The sequence below is a fragment of the Astatotilapia calliptera genome, chromosome 1, assembly GCF_900246225.1.
Source record: "Astatotilapia calliptera chromosome 1, fAstCal1.2, whole genome shotgun sequence".
Taxonomy (NCBI): Eukaryota; Metazoa; Chordata; class Actinopteri; order Cichliformes; family Cichlidae; genus Astatotilapia; species Astatotilapia calliptera.
In genome coordinates, this window is record NC_039302.1 from 10,903,464 (window position 1) to 10,916,476 (window position 13,013).

General features: G+C 42.5%; 1 protein-coding gene across 2 annotated transcripts in view; it reads left to right on the plus strand.

The window, feature by feature from the left end:
• The window catches only part of fbn1 (fibrillin 1), a 64,723-nt gene that overhangs the window by 21,692 nt on the left and 30,018 nt on the right, over window positions 1–13,013 (plus strand). For both annotated transcript variants that reach the window (XM_026163582.1, XM_026163585.1), the window contains 23 exons: window positions 280–432; window positions 690–890; window positions 1,326–1,478; window positions 1,557–1,676; window positions 1,762–1,887; window positions 2,106–2,228; window positions 3,126–3,248; window positions 5,305–5,457; window positions 5,959–6,012; window positions 6,145–6,270; window positions 6,356–6,481; window positions 6,570–6,689; window positions 7,047–7,184; window positions 7,291–7,341; window positions 7,442–7,567; window positions 7,656–7,883; window positions 7,978–8,103; window positions 9,405–9,533; window positions 10,564–10,689; window positions 10,953–11,078; window positions 11,169–11,291; window positions 11,830–11,955; window positions 12,525–12,650. In XM_026163582.1, coding sequence (XP_026019367.1) covers window positions 280–432; window positions 690–890; window positions 1,326–1,478; window positions 1,557–1,676; window positions 1,762–1,887; window positions 2,106–2,228; window positions 3,126–3,248; window positions 5,305–5,457; window positions 5,959–6,012; window positions 6,145–6,270; window positions 6,356–6,481; window positions 6,570–6,689; window positions 7,047–7,184; window positions 7,291–7,341; window positions 7,442–7,567; window positions 7,656–7,883; window positions 7,978–8,103; window positions 9,405–9,533; window positions 10,564–10,689; window positions 10,953–11,078; window positions 11,169–11,291; window positions 11,830–11,955; window positions 12,525–12,650 — 3,003 coding nt within the window. The remainder of the gene's footprint in view (window positions 1–279; window positions 433–689; window positions 891–1,325; window positions 1,479–1,556; window positions 1,677–1,761; window positions 1,888–2,105; window positions 2,229–3,125; window positions 3,249–5,304; window positions 5,458–5,958; window positions 6,013–6,144; window positions 6,271–6,355; window positions 6,482–6,569; window positions 6,690–7,046; window positions 7,185–7,290; window positions 7,342–7,441; window positions 7,568–7,655; window positions 7,884–7,977; window positions 8,104–9,404; window positions 9,534–10,563; window positions 10,690–10,952; window positions 11,079–11,168; window positions 11,292–11,829; window positions 11,956–12,524; window positions 12,651–13,013) is intronic.

Below are 13,013 nucleotides of genomic sequence, written 5' to 3' on the forward strand. Positions count from 1 at the left end.
ACAAAACATGATATATTTATGTTAATGCGCAACTTGAGTGTGAGTCATGCTGGCACACAGTGCCAAAAACTGCAGGATGAAGGAAGGGTTCATATAAATAGGAAATGAGGACTATTGGAAGTGGCTTCCACCTTCCAAATGATGGAAAATGTGAAGCAAAAACAACAATTTTTTTTCTGATTGTACTCTTGCCAATTTGCTCAACACGCAGACAGCACATGCCATATTCCATGCGGCGCGGTTAGTTTAACCGACTTCCTGCTGTGTCGTTTCCCACAGATGCTCGTGGTGGGTATTGCTACGCCAGCCTGCTGAACGGGCGCTGCGCCAACCAAAATTCACAGCTGTTGACCAAAATGCAGTGTTGCTGTGATAGTGGACGCTGCTGGTCTGATGGGTCCACCCCTGAAATGTGCCCCATTCGTGGAACAGGTGCAGTCATTCACATGGCTTAAGTATTGTGATCTTTGTGGCATTGTTATTTAATTATACTCAAAATCAGTGCTCTTAATAAAAATGTAATAAATCTGTGAGAATCTATGGAGATTTACAATGAAAACAACAAAAACAAACTTTACAAAGAATAAAATGCAAGTTAACAAACAAACTCACTTGTACACACATATTCGCACACACACTAGACAATTCAGAGCTAACCTCTATCTGCTTTACAAATATGCTTGTTATAGAAGAGCACCAGAAACTGTGCATTCAGATACCCAGTGCACCGATACCTGATCGTGTCCCAGGGAGCCCTGACATACCCAACATCTACCCGGTTCCATATCCTGGGCCTGACATTCCTCAAATTCCAATCAAGGTCCCTGTCCAACCTGTGCAGCCTGATTATCCTAGACCACCTGTAGAACCTATACCTATACCTAGGCCAGGTATGTCCCAGCTTTCTGCCCGTGATTGCTTCATGTTTGCATGTTCAACCTGCAATTGATCTTGGATTGCCATCAACGTCCAACTTTTGATATACAAACAACCGGTACCGTTGAACTAAAAAATGAATGGCAGTGAGTGTCCTTTCTCAAAGAAACCATCCTTACACAACTGCATAGTAGTATTTAGAGTTATATTAAACATGTCCAAAATCTTTGGCTTTAAAAATTCCGACATACTGTTTTGCACAACTATTATACTACTGCAGTGTTGAGATTTATCTGGCAATGTAAAACTACATATGTGTAATATGCCAGAAACAGGTGTGTTGGCTACACTTCCTGTAAATTAAGATGTTGAACTAAACAAAAATACGATTTTTCGTTATATTACCTCACGTTTTGACGAAAAACGCTCGCGTGATTTTGTTCTATCAGGTCCCGTAATTATCCAAACCCAGAATATCACCAATATGTGCCAGGCCTTTCGTAACCTCTGCCTGAATGGCAGATGTATCCCCACGCCAGGCGTTGGATATCGCTGTGAGTGCAACATGGGCTTCAGGCTGGACAGAAGGGGAGAGTGCATCGGTGAGTTCTGACGAGTTTTCTTAACACAAAACTCAAAGTGCATGCGTTTGGCTGTTAAATTTCATGCTTGCTTTCCAGATGATAACGAATGCGAGAAGAACCCATGCGCGCACGGAGAATGTGTGAACACAGACGGCTCTTACATCTGTCAGTGTCCTGCTGGATTCCAGTCGACCTCAACCAGAACCGAGTGCCGAGGTTACACATTTACATACATGCAACATATGCGCACTTTAAGAGTGTGTATGTTTATTGTGCTATCTGTTTCTTTTTTCCCTGCCAGATCTGGATGAGTGTGTGGCCAATGGTCGTATTTGCAACAATGGCCGCTGTGTGAACACTGAAGGCAGCTTCCACTGTGTCTGCAATGCTGGATTTGAAATTTCTCAAGATGGCAAAAACTGTCAAGGTCTGTTAACTTCTCATGTTGGTCACTTACTACTCTATGGGGTAAAGATTCCTTTAGTATTTATGACAAATGGACCATGGATATGTTAGAGGTGGTGGAAGCATGAACCATAATGGGTGAAATCATGCACAATCACTGAAAATAATTATTACTAGAGTAAACCTCTAGTGTTACTAGAGTAAACTAGGGTAAATCATTTAGTTCCTCTTTGTCCACAGACCTGGATGAGTGTCTGATCAGGAACATGTGCCTCAATGGACTGTGCATCAATGAAGATGGGAGCTTCAGATGCATCTGTAAACCTGGGTTCTATCTCGACACCAGCGGACGCATGTGTGTAGGTACGTTTGTCCAAAAGCCCACAAAGTGAAGCATCAGCAGAATGTATTTTGAGTAAGATATTCTCTTGACTGCATTTTCGCCTAGCTTGGAGGATGACTACCTCTCTGGCATGTTAATAGCTCTGTTATATGACTCTTAACACACAGGGCAAAAAAATCCCCCTAAAAAGCCTTGGAAAAATCCCTTTGCTTCCTTGCACGCCAGTTGGACATAGTTGGATAGTTGGGACCCGCCTGTTTTGAGATTTCAGCAGACAGCCTGCCCTAAACTTGTTGAGTGCAAAGAAGAAAAAACGATTTGGCTTTTTCTTGTTACGTGCTTTAATATGCTGTAATAGCCAACAACTATTGTATATGCCAACATCCGAAGCTATGTCGAACCTTAGATGGCAACTAGAGTTTCATGGTCTCAGACACAGACGTTTGATTTCAGAGACACTGACCTGGTTAAGTCATTACAGAATAAATAAACAGGAGAGTAGAGTGTGGCTGAAATGTGCTGATCTATGCAGCCATTAATGAAATGTGTAGTCTGAAGGGGCCCTGGGGCCTCATTGTCTCTCTCCGCAGTCTGTCTGTCCTCCAAGACACCCAAACAGAACACACACATACACATCATACACATACGTTCATAAACACAGACTTCAGCATGCATGCTTTATCATGGTGCATGCTCGTTATCGTAATTATTGTAACACAGTGAGAAAACAAAGAGAACACAGAACGTTTTCTTAGCTGAAGTCAAAGCTGAAATTTTAGGAGTTGTGGCTGCATTTTTTTTAATCAGTTATTTATTTCAATCTGTTTTATCTTCTTACCTCGTAATATTGTGAAGAGAAAGGTATATAGTTTGATATAGATATATACAGAAGTGTTTTTTCTTGTCTCTATTTGTAGACATCGATGAATGTGAGACTCCGGGCATGTGCATGAACGGCCACTGTGTCAACACTGAGGGATCCTTCCGCTGTGAGTGTATGGCCGGGATGGCAGTGGGCCTGGATGGACGGGTCTGTGTTGGTGAGTACATGGAACTACAGTGAATTGCGTGATCAAGAGTCAAGAATAATCCCACCATTTTTTTCTTCTTTTTTTAAAAATAAAGCAAAAAGTTGAGTTTGTACAATTCTAATAAGTCAATATTTGGTGTGACCATCTTTATTCTTCAACACAGCCTGAACTCTCTTATTTAGCTTTCTTGTAATCTCTTTGAGTAATCTCCAGGAATAGTTCTCTGGGCTTCTTGAAGGACATTCAAAGCTCTTCTTTCAAAGTTCTTCCAACTTTTGGACTGTACTGTCAAGATGATCCCACACTGTTTCAACAGCTTTGAGGTCCGGGCACTTGGGAGGCCAATCCATGACTGTTGTACCTCTTGACGTTTGTACTTACCGATGAACCAAAAAACCTAAAGTTTCAGATTTGTACTCATCACTCCCAAATACCTGTTGGTCCAGATTTTTGGACCCCTTCCTCAATAATGACTTCTTGACAGCCACCTTTTCACTGAAGTTGTTTCTGAGGAAAGTTCATTCACTTCCTCAAGTTTCTAAGAACATCTGCACAGCATACCAAGATATGAAAAGTGCTTGGCTATATATGGAAATCACCTTGTTGGTGAAGAATAACAGTTTTATACCCATTAAACTTTACTATCTTTCACTTTTTTTGTAGATTGTATATTTGATAGACTGCTAGTAACAAGGTGCATAAAGATACACTTTAAAATTGTCTCTTTGCTAAGTTGTCTGTTATGTGTAGACACAACACTGGTTCAACCCTTGAGGTGCATTTTTTTATTTCGTATGTGCCTTTTCACTCGCTGGGCCCATGTCCTGGAGCTGCGGTTTGTTTCGAAGGGGACTGGCGGCGGCTCCCGGGCCTGGCTGATCCCCATGTACTACATAGAGGTGAAGAAGTGAAAGAATCGAAAAGGGGAGGGAGGCTGGGGCACGAAAACCTTGTCGAACTGGGGGATCATATACAGATAAGAATCGGAAGGAGCGTGTTTGGAGGTCCCACTCCTGAAATTCAGATACTTTATCTCCAAACCAAACAGAAAAGAAAACAACACATAAACAGGAGTGTAGAGTGAAAAAGAAGCCAATGTTCAAAGAAATCTCTGTAAGACCTCCATTAAGACTGGACAACTACTGCTCAAGAACACTTTAAAAAAAATACAAGAAATCTGGCTCTTTGTAAGAAAAATATGAAAAATGATGGTTGGCTCCAGACTTTGTACTGCACAAGTCCAAGAACAGAAAACATTGTCTGAAACTGTTTAGAGCAGACTGAAAATTTGCTTTTGATTACTTGTACATACCATGATGTCAATATTTGAAAATTTGTTCATATTTAATAGGAACAACCAGCACATTAAGAAAGAAATAAGTAAAAGAACTTTAAGTGCTTTGGCGAAGACTTCAGTACATGTGACCGTTTTAACCAACAAAGGACAAGCCGGTGATGAAAGCGTTTGTTCCACTTTTCGAAGCACCTGAAAGCACAGACTGAACATACTTGTAAGATGGGTTAATCCCACAACTGTCTACAGATGTTTACCAGCAAGCGTACATATTTTTTCCCATTCTGTGCTAAAATTCAGCAAAGATGAACGTGATAAAGCAGAGAGTATTCACGTCATATTAACCTTTACCATCAACCTGTGCTGTTCCTGCACATTTACTGCAGTTACTGAGCACATGTTGATCAGCACTCAAAGAACTTTCTGTCTCTCCTTCTGCTCCGGTCCCACGGAGGAGCCCTTTGAAAGATTTGTTTTGCATTTTCATAAATGATATCTCTTTGTGTGAGAAATGTCGAAACGCTGTTGTTTGGTCTATGTGAACATTTGTCAGAATGATATCAGTGCGAGAGAATTCCTCAAATCCCTGGATATTGTGAAAAGAGAACAACCATTTGTTTTGCCAGTGTTGTTGTTTATTGGAGCTGCGGCCTCTTTCCTCCTTTTCTCTCGCTCTCTCTCTTTTGCTTGGTCTTCGGTCTCTTTCGAGATCTCTTTCCTCATCTCGGTTTCTCACACACATGCTGTCTGTCTTATTTTTGTTTCAAACAGACACGCACATGCGCAGTACGTGTTACGGCGGCTACAAGCGAGGGCAGTGTGTTAAGCCTCTCTTTGGGGCTGTGACCAAGTCGGAGTGCTGCTGTGCCAGCACAGAATACGCCTACGGAGAGCCCTGCCAACCGTGCCCACCACAAAGCTCTGGTACGGCTATTCAAATTGCCCCAACCTTTACACATATAGAACCACCTCCTGCTGCTTGACAGATGCAAACGCAGACAGACACAGTTTGCGCAAAATTCGAAACACACCCGTTGATGTGAGGATGACCAAATGAAACACTGCATCTCCTCTGCATGCCAGCTTAGATTTCACAAAAATATGAAGTTAAGTTGTTTGACGGTGATTCCCGCAGTTTGGAAACACTGACAGCCACCAAACACACACACAAACCCATGTCCACAACCACACACACACACACATAATCCAGTCACTTCTCATTAGTTGTGCCAATTAAGGTTTCGGTATCAAAAGATGCCAGAGCTGCACCACATTAAGAGCCTGTTTTGTACACGTCTAAGCTAAATGAGAAAGCGTGTAAATGGATAATGACATGGTATTAAATGGCTTTTGGCAAATGTGATATTACTTCTGTTGCTGTTGTTGCTGCTTTTTTCAAGCAAATTGTGGTGTGTGTGTTTGTAGCCGAGTTCCTGGCTCTGTGCCCCACTGGCATCGGAACGACTGGTGATGGACGAGGTAATGTAATACATAAGCTCAAACCACTGACAACCTTGAAACCAAGTGGTGCTGCGCATATTTAAGAGGGTTTTTTTAGAGTTTGTTGGTTTTTTTCCTGCAGATATGTTCAGCGGTTTATTGTTTTTGCAGATATTAATGAGTGTGCCCTCGACCCTGACATCTGTCAGAACGGAGTATGTGAGAACATGCTGAGGACGTACAAATGCACCTGCAATGAAGGTTTTGAAGTAGACCTGACAGGGAAAAGCTGTGTTGGTGGGTGGACTGTTCTGTAATGTCCTTGTCTACAGCTTTGATCTCAAAAGCCAGTGTCGTCACGCGTCCCTGTCTGTGATTTCAGATATCGATGAGTGTCTGATGAACCGGCTGCTCTGCGAAAATGGTCAGTGCCGGAACACGCCGGGGAGTTTCTCCTGCCAGTGTTCGACGGGATTTCGCTTTGATCCCGAGACAGACGTCTGCGAGGGTCAGAGACCCCTTCATTCCCTTGTGCGGCGCAGTGTAGCTGCATCTGCCGTGTCTCAGATTTGTTGTCTCATTTTTGTGTCCCACAGATGTCAATGAGTGTGAGTCTAGCCCTTGTATAAATGGGGACTGTGTGAACAGCCAAGGGTCCTTTGTGTGCTTGTGTTCAGCGGGTAGCTCCCTGGACAGCACCGGGCTGGAGTGCATAGGTAAGTATTATACCAATACATTACCAATAGATTTTTTGTGTATTTGAAAAAAAGTTTAAAAAAGGTACACTGTAGTATGGATTGATTCAGTCCTACCAATTATAATTAGATCATTATAGATGAAAAATGAAAATTTGCTTCACTTTTGCTGAACCTTAACCCAATGCATCGCCCCTAAATTAGTGCTACGCCAGTGCTTGTAAGCCAATCAGCACATTCCTTTTTTCCAACGATCAAAGGAGATTAATTGAATGTAAACGATATTATGCACTGTGTCATACTGTATATAAAGCCAAATCCAAGTTACTTCATGTAAACTGATTATCTAGTAACTCTGAGGTCTGTTTGATAAACCAGAGACTATTAAGAGCACTTGCTGGCTGAAGATGATCAATGATCGGTGTGAGGTCAACATCAACGGGGCCACACTGAAATCCCACTGCTGTGCCACACTGGGAGAAGCCTGGAACAGCCCCTGTGCCAAATGTGAAAAAGGTGGACAATCGCTGATTTTTTTAGATATGAGTTTATGTTATATAGTTTTTATTTTAACCGATGACTTCATTGATTTGGACCGTGTTATGTGCCCTTCTTTGTTTAGATCCGATCTGCAGTAGAGGCTTTGCTAGAGTCAAAGGAAACGTCTGTGAGGGTAAGTGCTGCTTTGATGCTGGGTTCTGGAAAATCAGACTTCCACTCTTATTCCTGTAATGTTCAGATTGATGATGCTTTTTTTCTCTGCTTACCTTCAGATGTGGATGAGTGTCAGGTATTTCCTGGAGTGTGCATCAATGGCAAATGCGTCAACACACCGGGCTCCTTTTACTGCCAGTGTCCTCCAGGAATGACTGTTGACATGAGTGGCAGGATGTGCATCGGTAGTAGCTGTCCTTTATACTTGTGCAATCTATAGCGCGTCATAGTCTTATATCAAATACATGTTAAATGTGTGTTTGTGACATCCAGACCTGCGCACGGAGCAGTGCTACCTCACTCATGAGGATGAGCGCTGCGGGACTCCTATCCCGGGGCGGCACCGTGTAGATGCCTGCTGCTGCTCAGTGGGTGTGGCCTGGGGCCCTGAATGCGATGAATGCCCGGAAAAAGGCACTCCGGAATTTAACCAGCTCTGTCCTCGGGGCCGAGGTTTCTCGCACAGGGGTGACTTCATTAACGGCAGGCCCTTCCTTAAAGGTGTGGCACTGTTCACAAATAGCAAAGACTGCTATTGGTTGTTGCATCAACTACCTCTCACCTGTGTCTTTAATCTCTCTGTTCTGCACCTCAGATATAAACGAATGCAGGATGATAAGCACGCTGTGCTCCAATGGGAGGTGCAGAAACACTATTGGTAGCTTTCGTTGTCGCTGTGATAACGGCTATGCTCTGGACTCTGATGAGAGGAATTGTACTGGTGAGTAGAACTGAAGCTGATTGGTCATATCATTTGGTCAAGGCATGAAAGCATTAAAATAAATTCTTAATTTATTGTTATTGTAGTTTATACAGGGTGGGCCATTTATTGTTTTTCTTGTGACATTACCAATAAGTGATGTGTCACATGGCCCTCTTCCTATTGAGAAAACAAAAGTTGTATCCAAGATGGCTGACTTCTAAATGGCCACCATGGTCACCACCCATCTTGAGGAGTTTGCCCCCTCACATATACTAATGTGCCACAAACAGGACTTTAATATCACCAACCATTCCCATGTTATTACGGTGTATCCATATAAATGGCCCGCCCTGTTCAACCTCTGATTCAACCTCTATATTTAAACAGCGAGCGTCTGTAGGGCATTTGCTTATTTAAGCGTTCTGCTTTCTTCTGATTGGCTGCCCCTCAGCTGGCTTCCACAAACAATACCCATTACTCAGGAGCAACATCTCCTCCTCATTGTAAAATAAACTCTTAGATAGTTTCTTAATGGATTACTTGATGGGCTCTGGTCACACACTGATCAGCATGTTTCAGTATTTCTCACATATATGAAAGAATGATTTACTGAACATTTTTGACAGCTAATCTGTAATGAAAATAATCTTTAGCTACAATTAAAATTCTATTGTTGACTGGAGTATGTCAGCTGCTCCATTATGTCTCTGCAAGTCTAACCATCCTTCATCAGTTCCGCTTTCTCTGAATCCCTCTGCCAGCACTAATTACAACAAAGTGTTGCAAAGACATTGCCTCCATTCATCTCATTCAGTCTAATGGGAGTCTGGCTAGCTTTGGGGACTTGTTGGAGCCGGTCCTTGCAGTCTGGTTAGCTACATTGCAACACTGTGCACACATCACTTTAGGTTTAAATGCCTTTAAGTTCTATTTCGTTATTCTGAAATAATTTATAGGCCCAGACAGAGTAAATGATATCTGGGACCCTTTAACCCCATATGAGGGAAATCCCAGCCCAAATGGTTTGAGTTAAGTGTTTCAAAATGTGGATTCAAGTCAAAAGGGATCAGACCTTTAGCTTTCATTGGCCCTTTAATCTTATTGTATACTTTAACTTTCATGTAGTCGACTATTTTTAAGCGTTCTGTGCTTTGATATGTTAATTTGCCCTCCGCTTAAAATAAATTCTCTATTTTATTTATTTTTTACTTATGTTACAATAAATAAATACATTAAATATGCTCTCTTTACTCGTGAATGTTAGTGCAGTTTTATGGATAATATCTAACTTGCTGCATTGTTCTGTTCCTTTCTTATAGACATCGATGAGTGCCGCATCTCACCGGACCTGTGCGGACCGGGCACCTGCATGAACACGCCTGGAGATTTTGAGTGCGAGTGCTTTGAAGGATACGAGAGTGGCTTCATGATGATGAAAAACTGCATGGGTGAGCACTGAATCCCCACACAGCAGTACCTGAGGATTCAGACTATGTATACCCCCTCATCTTCATATGATCCGGTTCAGTAATATGCAGAGACGACAGCATGCTTTCATGTGAAATCATTTCATCTCTCAGGACATAACTGAGTAATTTGATGTCCTTAACAGCTCTCTCATATACCCTGTTAAAGGGACAATGTCTGAGTGGAGCACAGCCAGGTTGAAAAGTATAGTGACGGCCTGCCACCTCCTTCACGTTCCCCCCATGGGTCATAATCTCTGGATGAGGTGCCTAGGCTTGTATGCCAGACCAGGACCTCACTGTTGAAGAAGATGATGTAATCGAAATGAAATGAAAGTTTCGTTCACTTAATTTCAGTCCCCGCGGGGTGTTGAAAGCATCTAGTCTGGGCAGCCCAATGTGGTCACAACTGCTTGACAAAGCTAGTCCATAATAGCTCTTTATTAAATGCTATACTTGACCTGCACGCGAAGGACCCGCACACAATCAGCTGCCCAACCAAAATGAATTTTATTTGAAGCTTCAAGTTCTAATACTCTAGTGAAAAAATGGTCTATTTCTGTTCTGGTCTGCCTTTTTATGCCGTTTGATTAAATATCTTGGAAAAGTCATACAAACAAAATGGTGAGAGTCAATAATTTTGTTGGTGAAGAGCCGTAATTAGCCAGAAATTGGCAAAGCAAAATTTACTGCTGTGGCAAAAAAGCAGCTGGAAGTGGAAATAATGTGGGCAGAACTACAATCATAAACTGGTGGTATTGAATGGGTTTGCAGGCTGACTGAAATAACGTAATCATGCCGTTATATTGACTGAGATATAACAAGTACTTTGTGACTGCCAGTCCCACGGTCTTTGTTAAAATGGAAACAGAACTTCTGAAGTTGTCAGTCCGGTGGGTTTCTATGGTGAAGCAAACACGTGCACAGACTAATGTTGCCTCGATTGCCGATGGCTAGCGCTGAATGGCTGTACTTGCATCATTGTGTCTACTGTGTGTTCTGCCATCCCCAGACATCGATGAGTGTGAGAGAAACCCTCTGTTGTGTCGAGGAGGTGAGTGCATGAACACAGAGGGCAGCTTCCAGTGCGCGTGTCCGGAGGGACACGAGGTCGCCCCCGATGGATCGGCCTGTTTAGGTGAGTGTTGAGAGAGAAGAGAGTCTCTTCCTCTTTCCTGTTTTTCTCCCTTCATTGATTACTGCACATTAGGCCCTTTCTACTGTATTTTCTTTGGATCCTTGGATTGACTTGGATCATGCTGTGTGTGGGCTCATTAGAGAGCGTTTGTGTCCTTAGATAGATGGGCAGACATTAACTCTGGGCCAATGTGCTCTCCTATATGCTGACATTCTTGCAGTCGTTGAGAAATAAACTAATATGATGTTTTTTTGTCTTTACAGACATCAATGAATGTGAGTTGAGCGACAGGCTGTGCAAGCATGGTCAGTGCGTGAATATGATCGGCCGGTACCAGTGTTCCTGCGACACAGGATACAAATCTACTGAGAACAGACTGGAGTGCGTCGGTATGTTCTGACTGTCACGTGACTGTGTTTTAAAGAATAGATTTTATTTCGATTTTTGCCAACAGTATGTGTGTTTTGTCTGCCGCTTAGACATTGACGAGTGTACCATTGAGAACGGTGGCTGTGAGACTTTCTGCACCAACTCAGAGGGGAGCTATGAATGTAGCTGCCAATCTGGGTACGCCCTGATGCCCGATCTAAGAAGCTGTACTGGTGAGTAGCTGCGTTACCTGTCTGTCGTTGTCTTACAGTTGGCATTTTTTGTACACTGCATGGAAAATGTAAAGAAAATACCCTCAATTTTTGTGTTTACATCAAAAAGCCTGCATGTACAATACAAAGACGTGGCTGTGACTTGGCTGGCACATGTTTAAAGAAAGCTCACACTGAGCCGGGTTATGGTGCCAGAATTTTTTTTGGAGAATGAGTGCAGGTTTCAGGCGCTGCTTATAGACTCACTCCTGTGATGCTTATTCCTTTAATTAACAGAGACGGATTTACAGACAGAGATCCAGGCAATAGAGGGGTTAATTGGAGAGAACTGTTCAGTTTCTTGCAGAAGTGCTGTCCTGAATTGAACTTGCTTATTTATGAGAGACAAAGTAAATTCAGTCCTGACTTCCTCTTTGAAGCTGATGTGTGCTTTTCCCTCATTGTTTGCATACCTAGCTTTAAAATATGTTTTTTTTTCTTTCCCTCTTGTCCCTCTCTTTTCTATTCCTATTTCCTTTCTGCTTTCTCCAATCTGCAGATATCGATGAGTGTGAAGAAAGCCCAGACATCTGTGACGGGGGCCAGTGTACAAACACACCAGGGACTTATCAGTGTCTGTGCTTTGATGGCTTCATGTCATCCGAGGATATGAAGACCTGCCTGGGTAACGGACGTTCTTTTTATAGCCCAAATAAAACACTGCAATTGTAGCTCTGCGCTTATTAGATCCAGGGGATTCTCGCATTTACTGAAACTACATAATGAGCATCTTCAGGGTTATCCAAGATATGAGTCATGAGAATAAGTCTTAAATGACTCAGATCAATGAGTCTGTGTATGAGAGAACGGGGCAAGTGCTGTTGTTGATTTATAAAATAGTGAACATTGTGTTAGCCGGAGGAATGTGTGACATTTAGACGTCTGGTTCCACTGAGTGAGAAAACAAAGAACCAACTTCTAAATGGATCTGCACAAGCTGACTGTTATTGCTGTATTTATTTAAAGTAAATGTTTTAAAGCCTCAGTGTAGCTCATGATGTAATTTTTTGTGCTTTCCTAACACCCATGTTATAGCTTATTTAAAACCATTTTTTTTTTGGCTGGCTGAACATACAAAAGCGAATTCATCTCTATTAACTGCCATTAACCTTTCCTTTATTATATTCATTTTAAGCAAGTTCTTGATTTTTAATTTTTAAAATGGCATCGCTCTGTTCTTACCTCACCTCATAGATGTGGATGAGTGCGAGTTAAACCCGAACATCTGTCTGAGTGGGAACTGCGAGAACACCAAGGGATCCTTCATTTGTCACTGCGACCTGGGCTACTCTGTACGCAAGGGAACCACAGGCTGCACAGGTGAGTGAAACAAGCACACACAAGCATACAAACCCACCAAACCAAAATGCTCTAACTGTGGGGGAAAATGAACAGAAGTGAAAGAACGGTGAGTCAGTCGGAGCCGGCTACTAATTAATCAGTGTGGAAAGAGTGTGAGTGTGTGTGTGTGTGTGTGTGTGTGTGTGAGTGTGTGTGAGAGACGTTGTTTAACAGCAGCAGTGAAAACAAGTTGAAGAGAGGTCAGAAATGAGAAGACCCGGGGAGAATGCCTGTCTAACCCGAAGCAGCTCTAACATTACTCATCACCATTCGAAAGCTGCTGTCTGAGTTGATAAGAAACACGCTCACACATACACACACACACTCACGTGTGCAGACAAA